The 18,677-nt window shown below is 44.1% G+C and overlaps 1 protein-coding gene across 1 annotated transcript in view; it reads right to left on the bottom strand.

The window, feature by feature from the left end:
• CUL4A (cullin 4A) overlaps positions 1 to 18,677 on the bottom strand; it is a 635,676-nt gene that overhangs the window by 456,420 nt on the left and 160,579 nt on the right. The window contains exons 5-6 of the mRNA XM_069204675.1: positions 16,075 to 16,148; positions 12,576 to 12,738 (exon numbers count right to left, since the gene is read on the bottom strand). Coding sequence (XP_069060776.1) covers positions 12,576 to 12,738; positions 16,075 to 16,148 — 237 coding nt within the window. The remainder of the gene's footprint in view (positions 1 to 12,575; positions 12,739 to 16,074; positions 16,149 to 18,677) is intronic.

Raw genomic sequence — 18,677 nt, forward strand, 5'->3', positions numbered from 1 at the left:
TGGTTCAAAAGTTGGGCGCACAAGCCTAGTAAGCACAACATTGAGGTTCCAGGATGGTACACGCGGCACTCAGGGTGCAATAACACTTTGAAGGCCTTCCAAGAAAGCCTTGTCTGTTCTGTAGATGCAGCTATAGCTGTGAGATGTAAGCGAATGGAAATGTCAGTTAAATGTGCTTTTTGTAACTGGAACAAGTAACAAACAATGTCTTGGACTGTAGCTTTAATGGGATTAATATATTTTGGTTGGCAGTAGCATACAAAACCTTTCCATTTTGCAGCATAACAAGCTTTGGTTGTGGGTCTATGAGCTTCCCTGAGAATGTCCATACATTCCACAGGCAATCCTATGTAACCAAACTCTATGGCTTCAGGAGTCATATCGCAAGGTTGAGTGACTTGGGGTCTGGATGTCTGATCTGTCCTTGATTTTGAGTGAGAAGGTCCAGCCTGTTGGAGAGCTTCTTGTGAGGAACTACTGGGAGGTCCAGAAGTGTGGTGGAACCATGGCTGATGCGCCCAAGTGCTAGCTATAAGGATCAAGGTGAGAGGTGTCTGCCTGATCCTCCGAACCAGTAATGGAATGAGAGGGAAGGGTGGAAAAGTGTAATCAAATATCCTTGACCAATTCATCCACAGAGCACCTCCCTTAGATAGAGGGTGTGGGTACCTGGAGGAGAAGCTCCGGCATTTTGTGTTTTCTGCTGTGGCAAAAAGGTCTATCTGGGGAGTTCCCCACTTTATGAAGTATTTTTGAAGGGTTTGCAGGTGGAGTTCCCATTCATGGACTGCTGAGTCATTCCTGGGAGATACTCTGCCACCATGTGAATATGGTGGTGGAGAGCCAACTTCCACATTGCCGGAGAGAGTTATGACAATTGGGATGACCGTGTCCTCCCTTGTTTCTGTAGATAATACATGGCTGTCTTGTTGTCTGTGCTGACGAAGACAACCTTGTGAGAGAGGGGATAAAGAAACGCTTCAGAGCTAGAAATACTGCCTGAAGCTTGAGGTAACTGATATGTAGGAACTGGTGACTGACATCCCAAAGGCCCTGTTCTGTGAGGTCTTGAAGGCAAGCACCCCAACCTGTCAGTGATTCATCTGTGGTCATAATGACCTGAGGGGCAGGGTCCAGAAAAGACTGCAGTTTCAACACTTTGGTGGTATTCCTCCATTCCAGAGAGCTGCAAGTATGGCGGTCTAACAACACTAGATCTTCCAGGTGACACTGTGACAGACCACTGACTAGACAGACACTGCTGTAGGGGACACATGTGGAGTCTGGCATGGGGAACAATGGGAACGCAGGAAGCCATCATCCCTAACAGGAGCATAACAGTCCTGACTGTTTATGTACAATTCTCTTGAAACGGGGGAAGAAGAGACAGAAAATTGTGAACACAAGACGGATATGCTATCCCCAATTCCACATAGAGAATAGCTCCTAGATAGGGTTGTATATGAACAGGTTGGAGGTGGGATTTCAGAAAGTTGAGTGCAAAAGGTCCACTGGCATCTGATTCTGATGTAGGCATTGTGGTAACGTGTGGCTTTCATGAACCAGTCATCTAGGTAAGGGAACAAGTGTACATTATGTCTCCTGAGATGTGCTGCGACTACTACTAAGAACTTTGTGAAGACCCTGGGAGCTGTGGGCCCTCAATAGGCAGGACCATGAACTGGTAGTGTTTGCCTGCAATTACAAATCTTAGGTATTTAAGATGTGCAGGGCGGATGGGGTGATTGAAGTAGGAGTCCTTTAAGTCTAGGGCTGTCATAAAGGTGCTCTGTGTAGGAGTGGAATAAGGTCTTGAAGAGTGACCATGTGAAAGTGTTCTGATAGAATGTAGTAGTTTAAGGGCCTGAGATCCAGAACAGGATGAGAAAGTATGGGTTGTATACTCCGGTTCCCTGGTGTTGTACTAGAACAGGCTCTAAGGCCCCTTTGAGAAGAAGGGATTTCTTGTTTGAGAAGAGTGAGGTGTTCGTGGGATAGCCTGTGAGAATGAGGGGGATGTATGGAGGGGTGGTAATGAGCTCCAGACAGTAACCATGTTGGATAATGGAAAGGACCCATTGGTCTGAGGTGATGTTGACCCATTATGCATCAAAAATGCTGAAGTCGTCCATCCCCCGACAGGTGTGGAGTTGGGGTGGGGAGAAGCAGGCAATCACTGTTTTGATGTAGAGGTAGAGCTGCGGTGGTGGTGTTCTTACCTCTGTCTCTATTGCTTCTATAGGCTCCCCTCAAGAAACCTCAAGAATATGAGGTTGAAGACTGTGTGGACTGAGTTGTACTGGCCACTGAGGTTGTTGATTTGTAGCCACCTCTAAACGTAGGGCAACAAAAAAGTGCCTCTTTGTGAGGGGGACTGAAGAGCACCCGTGGCTTTTGTGGCGTCTATCTTTTTCAACTTCTCAAGGGTGAAGTCCACTTGAGGGCGAAAAGATTCTCCCGGTCGAAGGGCATATTGAGCACCCCTTGCTGGACCTTTGGTTTGAAGCCATAGCATTGAAGCCAGGCGTGACTCCATACTAGGATACTGGGGTTTATGCCACATGCAGCCGCGTCTGCGGCATCCAAGGCACAACAGATGGAATTATTAGTGATTATTTGCCCTTCTTCAACAATCTGTTGTCCCTTTTGCAGTGCTCATCTGGGAGATATTAGAGGAGCTCCTTCATTTTGTCTCAGCGAGTCCGACCATATCGTGATAGCAATGCCTGTGAATTGGCAATGCACCAATGATTGGCTGTCTGTGCAGCCACCCTTTAGCAGGCAGCATCCAGCTTTTTGCTCTCCTTGCCTGGGAGAGGAGAGTTCCATGTGCCTGACTATTGGCCCGTTTTAGTGCAGTGGTGGCCACTATGGAGTCTGGTGGGACCTGGGATCTGATATATAGTGGATTGGAGGGGGCAGGTTTATATCTTTTGTCTACCCGAGGGCTGATAATCCTAGAGCAAACTGGTTCTTTAAAAATGTTGTCTGCGTGACAAAGCATGCAAGGGATCATGGGGAGGAAATGGATATCCATATGTGTGGATGTTAGGGTATCAAAAAGAAAATCCTGCTCAATGGGTTCCATGTGCAGCTCAACATTATAAAAGGTGGCAGCCCGGGCTACTACCTGCTGGTAGGATTTATTATCATCCAGTGGGGAGGGTTGTGCAGGGTACAGACCTGGTTGGGTCAGAGGCAGATTCTCCTCCCTTCCCCAATCTTGATTTGAAAGCCACCACTGCAGATCTTGCGCAGTTCCCTCAGAGATCTGAACCATGTCGGAGAGATTCTCCTAATGCTGCGCTCATTGGAACTTAAGGTCCCACAGCAGAGCACGCATATGCCATCTGGTATTTGTGACCAGCAGAGTGCAGGCCACCATGAGGCCTAGCAGCCTCATGAGTCACTCTCACTGACACAAAGGACAGAGGCTGAAACATCTATATTATAGCCTGAATATCCCGGACTCGCTTCTTGGGAAGATAGGCCTGAAATTGCACTGTGTTCAAAACAGCTTCGATGAAAGAGAGCACCTGAGAAGGAGTCAGGTGTGACTTTGGCACATTTATAGTGAACCCCAGGGAATACAGGAAGTTCGCCTTAGTCTGGAGGTAGGAGACAACAGCCTGGGACAAGTCTGCCTTCAACAGCCAGTCGTCTAGGTTGGGGAAGATTGAAACCCCTAGCCTGTACAAATGAGCTGCGACCACCGCCATAACTCTTGTGAACACCCATGGGGCGCTGGTAAAGCCAACGAGGGGGGCATGGTAAACTGAAGGTGCTTGTGACCTACCACAAACTGCAAGTAACGCCTGTGGGCTGGCAGGACAGGATTGTGGAAGAAAGCGTCCTGCAAGTCCAGCGGTATCATCCAGTCTCCAGGGCCTATGGCAGAAAAGACCTGAGCCACTGTGAGCATTTTGAACTTCTTCTTTCTGAGGAACCGGAGGTCTGGGATAAGGCGAAGGTCCTTGTCCTTTTTGGCTACCAGAACGTAGCGGGAGTAACAACCACAATCTACTTCAAAAGGCATGCGGTGTTCAAAGACCGCAATGCCGGACTGGAGGAAGAGAATAACTTCTTCCCAAGTTGGTCCAGTCATTTTGATTCCCTATCCGGGGATGCTGGCAGAACTGCACCAGAAGAGGAAGAAGCCTGGCCGACTAAGGTTTCAGGCGTAGGGTACGGAGTCAGGAATTTAGGTGAAGGCCTATAGAAGTGGGTGATTGTCCTGTTAACAGGTGCCCCTGTGCTGGGTTTGGACCACGTCCCCAGTTTGTCCCGACTGCCACAGAAGACAGCTTGAGGCCCAGGACCTCAGCCTCTCTTCTCACCACCATGAAATAAGAGACTCCCCCCTCCGTAGCCACGGTAGGGAAAGAAAGTATGCCAGCGTCAGGAGAGGTTTCCAGACCACTGCCTTTACCCAATTCCTGACCCCAGTCCATTTCTGGATCGTCTAGCTTGAATTCTATGGGGTCCAGCGACCACTCCACACTCGCACGTACCCGTACCCTTAAGTAAAAGGGTCAGGATCCAAACTGGGGGAAACAGCCCTTGTCAAAGACGGAACCATCATTGAGCAACGCGGGTCCAGCCTGGAGTAGGGAATGAGAATCGGGTCTATCTCGATCGTGGGCCCGACCAACGTCGGAAGCAGCAACGTCTTTGCCGGCACCAGGGAAGGTTGCAACGGCACGACCGGCATTGGCACGTGACGATAACGGATCCTCAGATGCCCTTTGGAACGAGGTCAAAGCTGTTGGAGTGGAACCTGAAGGGGCCCCCTCTGACCCTCCCGAGCCCAAGGCATCACAGGAGGGTCGGTCTGTCCAAATATGAGGCGCATGGCCTCGTAAAACTCCGAGTTGTGCAGAGAGGGCTCCAGCTCACAGAAACCCAGGGAGGTGAAAAGCTGACCCAGAAGCAGGCTTCGAGGACAGAGCCCTGGAGTGATGACGCTCCTCTGCGCATTGAGCGACGGGGTAAAGTTGAAGAACGTTTGCTCTTCAACTTTTTCTTGTGACCCCGAATGTCCAGAGGGCTTGGAGTGGAACGAAGATGAGTGGTGATGGGTCTGCGAGCAGTGTTGTGACATTACTCTCACACGAGGCCAGGAGCGATGCAGAGCCAATCGCCAGGCCACCCTGACCTTTAGGGACCATTCCCTCAAAGACTTTAGGTTCATGGCCCAGCACTCGGAGCACCGCTTCAGGTCATGGTCACGTTCCAGGCACCACAAGCACACGAGGTGCAGATCCATCACCAACATCATGCAGTGACATGTCACATGGTTTGAATCCTGTCTTGCAGGAAGACACCTCGACGCACCAAGTAGTCAAAAACTTAGAAAGGTCGTAAGTCAGTCAAGAAACAACTGAGGGTAGCTCTTCTCCAGATCTGTGTGTAGGCTGGCACGTAAAGAAAGGAACTTATGTTAGCGCGTCGTGGTGGTGCCTGTATAGGACTGCAACGTCTTCACAGCCACCACAACGGCAATGATGGACATGGAGTCGACCAACGCTACCTGATGGCACACAAAAGGTACTGTTAGAAGAAAAATATCCTGATCCAGTCTGACGCCTGGTGGAAATTCTAAGGTACAGAATCTGCAACAAGAAGTCTCTATCTTTATTTGTGGTCAGAACTCTTTCCCAGGCAGCAACACTGTTTATTTAAAGGAAGGGTGGGGTGCGTGCTGCTCTTGTCACCTTTCCCTGAAGCAGCATATTCCCCAGAATGAAGGAAGAGGCTATGAGCTACTGCTAACTCACGATCAACCTATTGGAGACTCCTGCTTCAAAGTATGAGTCACAATTCGATATGGGGAAACAAACCGCTATCCTATCTATAGATTAAAACAATGAACGTAATCCAGGATGCTATGGAAAGACTCACCATCCTTCTGGTGACCCCAAACAACTTGGGACCTGCTTCTTGCCCACTTGAGTTTTAACCCCTTGCCGTTGCACAGGAGGATAACTTATCTTCAATAAATAGAAGGCTTACTGAAACCTTCGTCCAGTAACAAAGTAAGAATAATAATTGTACTTTGTTATTCAAGGGGGAAAGCAGTGGCACTCTTGTGGTCTAAAAGTGTAAAATAAGGGTGTAGCCAGGTTTGTCAAAATGGAGGACGCCTCAATGCAGCTCTCACCTTGGGCCCCTTTGCCTCTCCAGAAGAGCGTAAACGATGTTGCACCTTCCTGAATGCTGGAGCTCGGCTGACTCACCTGACCGAATCCGGACTTGCAATGGGAGTAGAGTATCTGTGCAGGCATATTTTCAACGAAGACTGAATGGCTAGTGGGATTGCAACAGGCATGACCTGGCAGCTGCCTCAGCCTGGGGTGAAGGACTTTGACTTCTTACAAGGAAAGGGGGACTTTGTTGGCATGGGACAGACTTTCCAGCACAGCCCACTGGTTCGTGCAGATCAGAACTGAGCTGAGAATCTTAGGAGGGAATGGCAGGGATGGAAAGTCTGCTGGGTCTGGCTGACAAGCTAGGCTGAATCTTCAAACGAAGGTCGCTGATGGGAATCATCTAAGAAACCAGACTGGGATGATGCACCCTGCAAAGGCCTGCCGCCTTATCCCTGGACCTGCTCTCGAGGCCACTTTGAGAGGGACTTGGGTCTTGCTGGAAGCATCCTGCTGGACAGGCAGCCTTTACCCTAGACTGCACTAAGCTGGTTCTCACTTAGTCTTTGTGATGTGGCAGCCCATTTCTTCGCCATATGGAGTTCACCCAAGATTGAGAGGCTTGGCTTGTGCGCCTCCATGCCACTGACACGGACTGTATACCAGCCATTGGTATGTATCTGAGGGTCACAAGAATACCGAACCCCATGAAATGCAGAGTAACAACATGAATGGGATGAAATGGGCAAAGACAACGTAGGATGGTTTGTCTCAGAAGGCAATGATCGAGAAGCAAGCATAACCGCCAAATAGCTCTGTCCATCAGGCACCTCGGTCCCTGATGAAGAGGCCAGTAGCGAAACTGAACAGTGGCCTTCCTTGTCCCTACTATACTGAAAGCTATCAAGGAGACCAATACCTCTCTTGAATGTAAAAGTTAGGAACTAGGCCAAGGCATTGCTTTTCTCTGTCAGACTTTGTGTAACGTGGTGGATGGAAGAGGAAAGTCACTTTTCTGTGGCTCAGGACACCTTAAGGGACAAGGTGACATCTAGTAACCGCTAATAAGCACCTTGAGGAAAGAGCAGGGGAATGCGGAGGAGTGCAAAGTGTAACAACCTCAGATTTGTCAGGATGTTGTAAGGGGCTGGGGGCTCCTGACTTGAGCAATTTGTCTTGTACTGGCTTGTCATGGTGCAACATCAAATGAGCACATACGGCACTGTCCACCAGGGCTTCCCCCATGAAACCCACTAATCAACGGGGCAGCTCCCTGACACATGATTGTGTGGATCCTTAATTATGTGCACCGGGATGTTATTCTCAGGGTGGCTCAACAAAAATGTGAGATCTAAGACTTGAACAATGTGAAGCTATTCCTTTGTTATACAAGCTTCTCCAGCAACATTAATACTTGCTGACGGTGGAATAGATGTGCCTAATGTATCCAGTAAGGTGGAAGTGCAAGTTAATGGAAAAGCATTTTTTTTTAACTCCAGAAGCTGCCTGGAACTTTTCAGAGGACAGGAGGATTGAGGTTGGAGACTCACCAGGGAATTAGTCTGGCTGTTCAATGCCCCAGGAGTGGCAGAACAGAATACTCTGAGCGAGAAGGAAGAGGAGATGTTGCAGACTAGGTAGATCTTCCTGAGACAAGAGACCACTTCCTTATGAATACTGATGGTTCAATCATATAATTTCTCCTTCCTCTAAGTGGACATTTTTGCCCCTCGAGTCTCCTTACTGTCTTCACTGACATCTGCCCTTTCATTTCTATAACCACTATCCCTACGCTGTTCTCCTCTAAAATAGGTTGCAGTAATGGCTGCCTTTGAGGGCACCATGATATCAACCTACAGCCTCCCTCTGTCACTACTGCTTAGCACATTAAAGCTTTAATGTGAAAACAAACAATCTCATGTATCATTTGTTTGCATGTAAAAGCTGTATTATTACCTTGCCAGCAGAAGAGAGCTTCACTAGCTGTACTGCGCAAACGTCAGGCGGGGGCTATTACATACCAACCTCACACATACACAATATATATATCTGACATGCTACCCTCAATCGTACAGTGTAGAATGACAAGCAATAGAATTTCAGGGCTTATCAATCACACACCCTCTTCCCGTATCAGAAGCTGGAACATAGAAAATGGCTTCCCCAGTACCTTAAACCTAATTCCAGCTTCTGACTGGGTGGAAGTTCATGGGTCTGCCTCTGGTTGCGTGAGACAGACGGGGAGTCAGAAGTGATGGCATGGCTCAGGTAAGTTTTTGTGTTTAAATGTTTGCATGCTGGGAGTGCATGTGTATGTATGTGCAAATGTCTGTACATGTCTGCAACTATGTGGTGTATGCATAACTGCTTGTGTGCAAAGTGAAAGTCTGGCCTAAGGGTTGCCACAGCTCAAGGCAGAGTGCTGGGTAGTGCGTTTGGGCCCCACCACTTTTATAATCCACCAGTCTCCACTGATGGATTGGGATATATGGTTTCAATTCATATTTAATTGTTATAGTGAGGACCTGCCAATTTTCCTTGAGAACCAACTGAGATACCAGAGTCTAGGGGCTGTGGGTAGACGACTGCCTGCCACCCAGCCCTTGGTATGCTGTGTCACTTTCTTCCATAGGTCACCCATCTTATAGAGGACTCAGTATGGTGGATGACTGCAGTGAAAAGGGTTCCATGCTTCTACTGATTCCTTGTTTATTTCAATGGCAGCATTAGATAGAACTGAATTCATCAGCTAGGCATGATTGTCAGTCTAAGATTCAACACATACATCAACAATCGAGAGACAGCAAAGACAATACATTGCCTAGAATCACTTCCTAATATTCTACATGTGCTCCTAAAATTCTTGAAACCCAGGTAGTGGCAAACTGGTAAAATCCACTTCCTTCTGATACCGTGACATATCTGACAGAAAAGTACAACATGCTCAGCCATTTCCACCACCTCGGGCAAAACCTCTTACAGTCACATGGTTAATAATATATAAAGACTTTGCGAAGGGGAGTTCAGTCTCATCCAAGAACACCTCCAGACGGTAAGCTACTTTGAAATTCATGAAGGATACAGTGATAGATCAAGCATAGGGAAGAACAGAATTAAGTTAACAGGGTGCCAATAGGCACCTTTTAACTCTGACTTAGAGACTAAAATGGCATCTGTAGGGGAGGACCAGAGGTTCTCGTACCTAATCTCACCCAGATAATCTTTCATACTCCGAAGGCAGGCAATCTTACAAGCCCCAGGATGCCCCAGAAAATCTTCTTTGACCCTATGAAATTGCATAAGCTCTGGGACTGCTTAAAGTCTCTGCCAGTACAACCTAGCTGTGTCGTTAATGTTTCTGAGACCGTAGTCTAACCGTAAAGGGACAAGCAAGGTACTGGCTGGTAGATTGCTTAAGCTCCTCATTAAGCAGTTTTCTATTACCTCCAAGGGTCTAGTATCTTGAAAACCCTACAGTTCTCCACCATACAAAGTAGTCTCCAGGCAGCCGCGGCCCCCCACATTTTGCCCCTCAAGAAGAGTGTCCGTCAAGTCGAGCAGAGATCAGCCTGACAGACACTCTTCATGTTCAGCTCAGGTAGCCAGGAGCGAGACCTGCACAATTTGCTCAGACTCCTGGCTGCCTGAGCTGAACTTTGCTGGGCTGAAGAGGTCACAGCTCCTATGGGCGTGACCTCCTCAGCTCAGCAAAGGTTCCTCGAGGCCCCACCCCCCTCGATGACGGGGGAAACCGTCACCCATTGATTCCGATCTGGGTGCTTCAGGTTTATGGCCTGAAGCGCCATGGGCGAGTGTCAATCAGTGACACCTCATCACAGAGTGTGGTCGGTTCCGAAGTCTCACTGACCCCATCCCACTCTGTGACAGAGTTGGGACTGCTGCCTTCCCTCACTGGCTTACCTAATGTAAGCTAATGAGGGAAGGCAGCAGTCCAACCCTCCTGTTTTAAAGGTGGAACAGAAAGGCAACACCCCCCCATTTGGTCAATGCTCAATGGAAAAGAGTAATCAACAGGCAAAAAATACTTTCCCTTTAGAAATAATAAAAAACAGTAGCACTGCCCTAATGCAAAGGCATTGTCATACAATGTACACTATTTGTAATTACAAAGGCAAAACTGACTTTTCATACAACTAATGGGTAGTCATAAACCTTTTTGCAGGAGATTCTGATAAACCTGCAACTATTGCAGGTTTCCAAGAGGGCTTTTGAAATCTTTTTCAGTTTGAAAACTTTTTGAATCTGCATCCAATTGGGGGAAATAAGCCCACAGGAACGGATGTATGCTTTATTTAAAGAATGGATTCCTCTAAACTAATATGCATGTACAATTTATTGGCATACAATTTTATTTATCATCTGTAATACATATTAGCACTATTTAAAAGTGCTGCACAGTGTGCTGGCTCCATATCTGCACGCATTACCATTTGCACACAACGTGAGTAAGTGGTAAAACGTGTTTGAGATACATTTTAATCAAATTAACAAAGGAAAACTGCACCACGGCATGCATAAACCAATTCCTACACCCTGGCTACAGCAGACTCGTAAGGAATGGAGACTAGGCTGAGGGAGTAAGCTTGTACCCCCACTTCCTTACCAACCTCAGAAATATAGGGCCAATCCAGGGAGGTAAACCCATGTTTACCGTCCAGGCTAAAGCTATAGCTTGGAGCACTGATTTGATCTGCTGAAGCAAAAAGGGTGCTCAAATTATTCACCGTAGACCTCCGCAGCACACACCCAGGTTGGTCTGGAAGGGTCAGCAATGACAACAGCAAGAAAGCTCACTAGAATAATATGAGACAAATGAATTATGGATATGGGCCTCAAGGACGAAAAGAGTACAGTTATGTTTGCCACTGTTGCAGTACAGGGTAGGAACCCTCACTGGTTACATCCTCTTATGATGCCAACAGTTGGAGTAGTTAAGAAATCAACATATTCTTTATAGAACTGAATTTGGAGTTCAACTGTAACTGAGTATAAACCCCCAAAATCCTTTTATCACACCATGCATCTACTTTAGTATGACTAGCTTCAAATCACCAATCTGGCAATATTATTAATGCATGCCACTGCATCAAAGTCAAGGTGGTGAAAAACCTGTTCAAGCAACAGTTCAAGTTCAAGGCACAAAGTATGAACGTCAGTCTACAATTTAACAAAATAGTCAATGATTACATCATGAAATACCATCAGATCCTCTGTTTTAGAGATTATAACATTATTACGCAATTGGGAGTTCCTGATATGATGTGCTAACATGCGTTCTTGTTCCTACCACTTACTCTTTTTCTTGGCCATCATGAATTTGAACTCCATTGCCACCACATTCAGGAAAGCATCTACAGCGTCTTTAATATCAGCTAGGATCCTAGGATAACCAGATACTACAAATTTGATTTCAAGGGCAATTCTTTGAGCATCTTTTGAACTCAGACATTACCTAACTGATTTCAGAATGCTAACATCTTTAGAAATGGAAACACTTCTAAAGTAGGCAGGTAGCTGTTCTCATCTTGGGAACCAAACCCACAGAGGTTGAAATATACTCCAAAATCATCTTTCTGAGATATATATATATATATTGAAAATAAAACATGATTTCTGAGCAGCACCAGCAGGAAATTCGCGGTCTCACCTACAACATTATATGAAATTGGCTCGAAACAGCCCTTTGGGTGGGGAGTGGCGGGGGATACCTGAACCAGCTATAGGGGTCATTATATTTTTTATGAGGAATAAATAGCAGGCATTATATGTTTGGCGAGGGGCAAGCACATTTTGTTGTCAGATATTTTATACCCATAGTAAGTCTAAGAGATTTTCTAACTGTAGAAATATTTATTTATTTGGGAGAGCCACTCATACTTTATAGGTCATCGAAGATACTTTGTACAATAACTACATTGTAAGATGATGAGGGGACATTAACTACACGTCTTCAAAGGGAGCCTGTGAATATACTGTCCTTATTGAACCAATCACACTTTCCAAATTATTCAATCATATTCAGCCACCTACTTCATCCTCTCCATGAACACAGTCTAGTCAACATAAAACAAAGATCGATCTAGCAAAGATGTGATTTGAAAGATGTCTCTTGTATCACAAAATGTTGACAACAACAGTTTGTTGAATCCGAGGAAACAAATCTACTGACAGTCTAAATTCCATAAATAATATCTTGCACAGGATCCAAGAAAATGACAAACTAGTTGCAGAAGCTATTTTACATCATATAGATACTCAGCACAAGAAACAAACAACCCATTGTAATTCCACAACATGTACTTCTGAAATACTGTAGAATAATTATGATAGTTCTCTTTTTGTTTATAGGCCAATACAGTTCTCAATGTTGTGGATGAAAAGTGTACTTCTAAGATGTTAATTTCTTACCTGCAAATCAGACAGCATGCTGAGAAGACTTCGCAACAAGCTCCTGTCGACAGTTTCACCACTGCGTTCTTGTTCAATAAGCAGGAGGATCCCATCAATGGTTTTATTCTGCACCATTTTGTCACTGATAACATGACTTCTAAAAAGCTCCAGACCCATGTCCCTGGATATGTAGTGAAAATAATATATCTGTAGTTTACTAAATCCGTTATAGTGGTAATTGATAGTTTTGAGTCATCGGAGTCCACAAAAAAGAACTATGATTTTTACTCATCAACAGTAACACTTGAAAGAACAGGGCATAAAATACTGATCTGTAAATGTGGCTGATGAACAACAATAAGGTTACTTCGTACCCATCCCTAAACCTCCTGATGTGATTTGCATGTATTTTGGAATGTAACTACTATATTTAAAATAATCACAGTAGCTAGCATTTACAATTTGCTTTTTTTCATGACCAACCAAAAAAAAAAAAATCAGAAAATGCCAGTGATTTATAACTGTGGCTAGAGTTGGTCTTTCTCAGATACACTGTGTTTTTTTTTCCACTAAGGGGCAAATATTTGCAAGGGTAGATATAAACGTTGGGTAGTTTTGTTTGACAATCCACTAAAATGTAAGGAGTCAAAAATGATTTTAGTGATCAGTAACAGAAGACATATGGAATCTATTTGTGCACTACTCTTTTATAACAAATGTTATTGCTTTCAGAATATCATCACCACATACAGCTCATATTTTCAGGAGTGCATAACGATCAATGTTAAGTATTAATGAGAAAGAACCAATATACATCATACGTCCAAATTTGGGCATTGCTGGCTTTATATAATATTGGTGTAAGCAGGAGTTGTTGTACAGTACATAAGTGGTAAAATCTACAGTTGTGGATCATTACAAAGTGCACTATGCATTTAATCCAAACTCCAAGACTCTTAAAGTCACTTGAAGATTACTGTTGCCCTATGTTTTAACTGTCACTTTGTTTCTCTATCGATTCAGCTTGTTTTCAGTGTTTGCAATCAGAACAACAGCAAACTGTAAAGCTTTGAGAAACATAATAATGCGGCTTGCCCAAAAAGACTGGGTTCCTCCTTTTTGTGGTGTTGTGTACCTGATTGTCACAAGTCTAGAATATTGTTTGATCCATGACCCTGAAGACCTTGTAAACCACCGGCCCATAATTTGCCTACCATTTATCTGCACTATCATTGAAAAAGCAGTCTATGGTCAACTCCAAGCTCACATTAATGTTAAGCTTCTCCTTCCTGGCAAGCAGTTAGACTTTAGATCATGCTCCAGCACAGTCAACACTATCTTACACATCAGACACCATGCCCTTCTGACTGAAGATGAAGATGACCCCTGCCTCCCGATATTGTGGGACATCTCAGCTGCCTTTGACAGTCAACAATTCCACCCTCATTACACAACCTGGACTCTGAAATGGGTTTCACTGGCAATGCCCTTCACTGGTTCCCCTCCAAGCTTTAAAGGTAATCTCAGTTTGCTTGAATGGGTGCCTCTAGGTCCCAAAATAAGCCTATCATTGACAGAGTCCCCCAGGGTTCCATGCCACACTCAGTCATCTTCAATCTCTATATGGAGCAAGTTGGTGCTCTACTCACAGATAACATTCTCCAACATGCCGATGGCATGCAACTCAACTTAAAAATCTCCTCTGCTTGACCCACCCAAAACATCAACACTGTCTGAAAATAATCCAGAAATGGATGTCCAGCAGCTACACCTGAAGCGTATGCCAACCAAGGCAGCATTCCTGTTATTTGCAAAATAAAAACCAAAAAACAGTATAATAATGGCTTAACAATATGGACTTGAACAGCTCTGGCCCCCAACTATCACGTATTGTCAATCCACCTGGATTCACCTGATATCAACCTCGCTCTCAAGGAAAATACTGCTAAAAACACAAGGAGTGCCTGGTATCAGCACTCTCTAATAAATAAATAAATTGAAACCGTTTATACCAGAAAGAAACTTCAGAACTGCAGTCCAAATCCTTGTATTCTTGTATTTGGATGGTGGTAACACCTGCTCCATGGCCTTCCAGACTCCACATGGCACAGCTCAGGGGCATCATACACACTGCAGCACAACGCTTACAGAGCTTGAAGAAATATGGAACACATCACCCTCAACATGACTGACCTACACTGGCTCAGCCGGCAACATCTTTAAAAACCAGATGCATCATTTACAATGCCATCACGACCAGCATCCCGCTGCCCCCAACTTATATTCCAGAAAACCTGACCATCCCAGGTGGTCCTTGGAAAAACCCACAGCAAGAACACCACCAGAATGCAGATTAAGGAGTGTACAAAAGAAACCAGCACAACCCTGCTCCCAACTTAGAGAAAATGTGGCCATCCCAGGTGGTTCTTGGTAAACCCACAGCTAAAACACCATCAGACTGTGGACTAAGGAGTCTAAAAAAAGAAAAACAAATCAGCAAGACTTTTCCATCTGGCACCCATGAGTGGAACAAAATCCCTGTAACCATTAGAGCCACCTCAATGCTGGTCCAATTCAGGAAGGAGTTGAAGACACAGCTCTTTAATGAGCAACATAGTGCAATAATAGTCCACTAACTAGCTACCTCTCCCTATCACTTGTTGGCTTTATGCTTGTCTTTGACCCTGTTCAGCACTCCATTGCCTTCTAAGCGATAGAAATACCACACAACACACATTTTATTGTTATTATTGTTACAGTAAATGCATTAGTACATGCATTAGTATTGTGTTATGTTATGTTTCTTTTAATGATGACAAATGGTACACACCCTTCACAGCCAGAGGGCTAGTTTTAACACTATCATTACAGGTTATGTTTTGTGTGTGTTTTACCACTAGATCCTCATCTGTACAGCAAATATATTCATATTTTGATATGTTCATAAAGTATTGCATAGCTTCAAACACATCTCTGGCTAGGCATTCATATCTTTATTGCAACTGTGAGAACAGGACTCTCCTGTATCTACACTGAATCCTGCACCACTACCACCTTTGAGCTGGGCCTTATATGCTCATCCACTTCTACCAGGATAGGGAAGCAGGCCAAATTTCCACTGCAATGTCTTGGTTAAAAACACTAACATTCTGCTTTTCACAGTGGTTGGCTGTTCTGTGACTAAGTATTGGAGAAAAACAGGACAGTCTCAGAATGCTCCTGTACTGGATGGCGTAACTGTACAAAGTGAATGCATTAACTCCCAACTGTTACATAGCAAATCATGTAACTACACATTGAAGAAACTGACAATCTACCGAGCAAGAGGCTGGGTGACTCTGCTGGATTACATCCTTTGCAAGGTTACCCAAAGATTTGAGCACATGCATATTAGCCACAGATGAAGCTAAATAAAGCATTACACCAATATTGAAGTTTAATTATTTTAGTTCAAATATATGGGCAAATAGTGTACACGAGAAATGTAGAATTGCACAGTACTTACTCATACACCTACCATATTGATGGAAGCATGGAATTCTGAAGCACATACGTCCGATCCAAAAATAAGAAAATGCTTCTTATCATAATCTAAAACCATAAAAGGGACATAAAAGAGTCTTTCTGATGTGTAATTAGTTTAGACAGCAGGTTGGTCAGATTATTTCATAACATTTAAAAACATTAATATGGTGGTGTAATCGTTTTCCAATTGTCACAGCCAAATAAACCTTCCTTTCCTCTGTATGTAATTACAACTAGAAAAAGTAATGAATTGTAATGCTGTGCCACTCATTTTCAGTGAGTTATCAGTCTACATCACTGCTTGTTAAAAAGTGAACACTGGTAAAGATTTTCAAAAAAGGGTGTAGGCGAGATTTAATCTAGGGGCATACACTACCTCTATCCTTTGGCTGAGGATCGAGGAGTCATAAAGAAACTCACAAACCCTTGAGTTAAATTTTGTTTTAAAAATAACTCATTATAATAGTGAACATACAGACATCCATTTTTTTCTTTAAAAAGGAGGGATTGCCAATGTCTTAAATATTTATTTAAAAGACCTATCACCTTTGCCAATGTTACAGGCTGGCAGAAAGAGGCGGTGAGCACCAGGTTGCAAAGGTAGGCTTAAGCACTTCTAGACTGTGAATATATATATATTTTTTGTTTTCAGGATTTGGAAAATAAATGGAAAAAAAGAATCAATTTTTTCAAAAGATCTGTGGATTTACCTCAAAGTTGCAGAAGTTAAATCTGCAAATTCTGCAGAAAAAATATTTTTTCTACTTTTGGAGCACTCTTAGTCCCTATCGGATGCCCCAAAGTCCTTCTTGAGGTCAGGAGGTGCTTATCCAGCCCCTTATAACTGCTGTCACTTTCTTCAAGCTGATGCTCTGCAGCCTTGCATCTTGAAATGAATGGCTGCACAACAAATGTTTTTAGTTGCAGTGAGCCAATTTACTGCCTGGATCTGACACCAGGGACCCATTGGCTCCATTAAGTCACTCTGCAGCATCAAGGATCTGCAGGAACGGCAATGCTTAAGTAAAAAATATTCTTTGTCTATTTTTCAAAACTCATCCTCTGAACATTTGTGGACAATGAATGTGGCATACAGGTATTTTTAACACAATGAGGGAACATATTTTGTTAAGACTACAATTAAAACTCTAGTCATATACAAATTGTTTCATAACAGTGAGTATTTTACTTATTGTCGGGTCAATTTTGCTCTCTGCAGTGAGCAAACCAGCTCTAAAGAGACCAGCGAGTAGCAAAGTGGGTTAAGATTGCAAGGTAAAACGTTGCTCATCACTAGCAGGGCCTGATAATCAAACAGAGCATAAATACTGACAGCAAATAACTCTGCATGACGTGCTACATGCGGACAAGGCTTATGTATTGTAATGGGTAACTTGGTGTAAAGAGAATTGAAAAGAACACATTTTGTAATTCAGTACTGGCAGTTTGCAAAATCCACTACACTGTACTTCAGGAAGTGACAAAAATTTTCATAATACACCGTTTGGAGGGGTTCAAACCACTATTCCCACTGAGTTTATTAAAATGTGATTAATTGCTCTTCTCAATATTTAAGGTCGCAGGCTACTTAACCGTTCCCAGAGAAATCATTTCTCCCACATCTGTTTAACATTGGCAATAGGTGTATTCCTTACATTTCTCCACACATTACGTCACAACAGGAGATAGAGGAGGAAGAAGCACAGAGGAGGGGAAGAAGAGAGAATCACTGTCCTGATGAACGTACTTGACTTTGTTAGGAAATAATAAAGGGTCTGCAATATACAAGTCATGAAGAGACCTAAATATCCCTCTTGTTTTAAGTTTGAGAAAGGATGGTAGGAATTAAATAAATGTAACCTATTTGTAGAAAAGGGATTCAGCCCATTTAGTCCACCGTGAATTTTCATATTTGACTATCCAGTTTTTGGACTCTTAAACTGATCTAGTCTCACCAGCTGAATCTCACTGACTGTAAATGGACTGAGAGCACCAAATGACAGTGTACGCCTTTAAGATAAGACCTTTGCTACACAGCTAGAGTGAGAGGCTCTGGTCGGGTTACAAATTAAACATGCACGTCAGCGCACAAGTGGGTTTAGAGTCCTACACAGCTCAGTATCTGCGCACAGCTTGTCACAGGAAGGACTCTTTAAGGTTTGTTACTGACCTGAGGTAGGCCTTATAACATGATTCGGCATTCAAAGTGTAGGCCTGTAGTGCTTAGTGAAAGCCTGTGGGGCTTACACTGTATTACACATTATAGGCATAATCTGCACCACTAAGGTACAGTGTCCAGGCCGGTATCGCCTTTCATCTAGGGTTATACATGCATCCAGTGTTGATTTACAGTCCCTAACATCACACATGCACCACTTATGGCACTTTACGAATTGTCACATTTCCCTGTCTCAGCTCATAATTATATTCATGTCTTTGGCCCCTGTACTGGGCCATCTTAACTACTCTGGTCCCCAGAAGGAGGATCAAAGGACTCTCCACACAACATAGCCATTAACAGTGATTGATCTAGTTCCTGAGAAAGGAACGGGTGGGGGGAAATTTGCATCTGTTAATTAGCTTGTCACACTGCAT

This window comes from Pleurodeles waltl, chromosome 8 (genome assembly GCF_031143425.1).
Source record: "Pleurodeles waltl isolate 20211129_DDA chromosome 8, aPleWal1.hap1.20221129, whole genome shotgun sequence".
NCBI classification, from domain to species: domain Eukaryota; kingdom Metazoa; phylum Chordata; class Amphibia; order Caudata; family Salamandridae; genus Pleurodeles; species Pleurodeles waltl.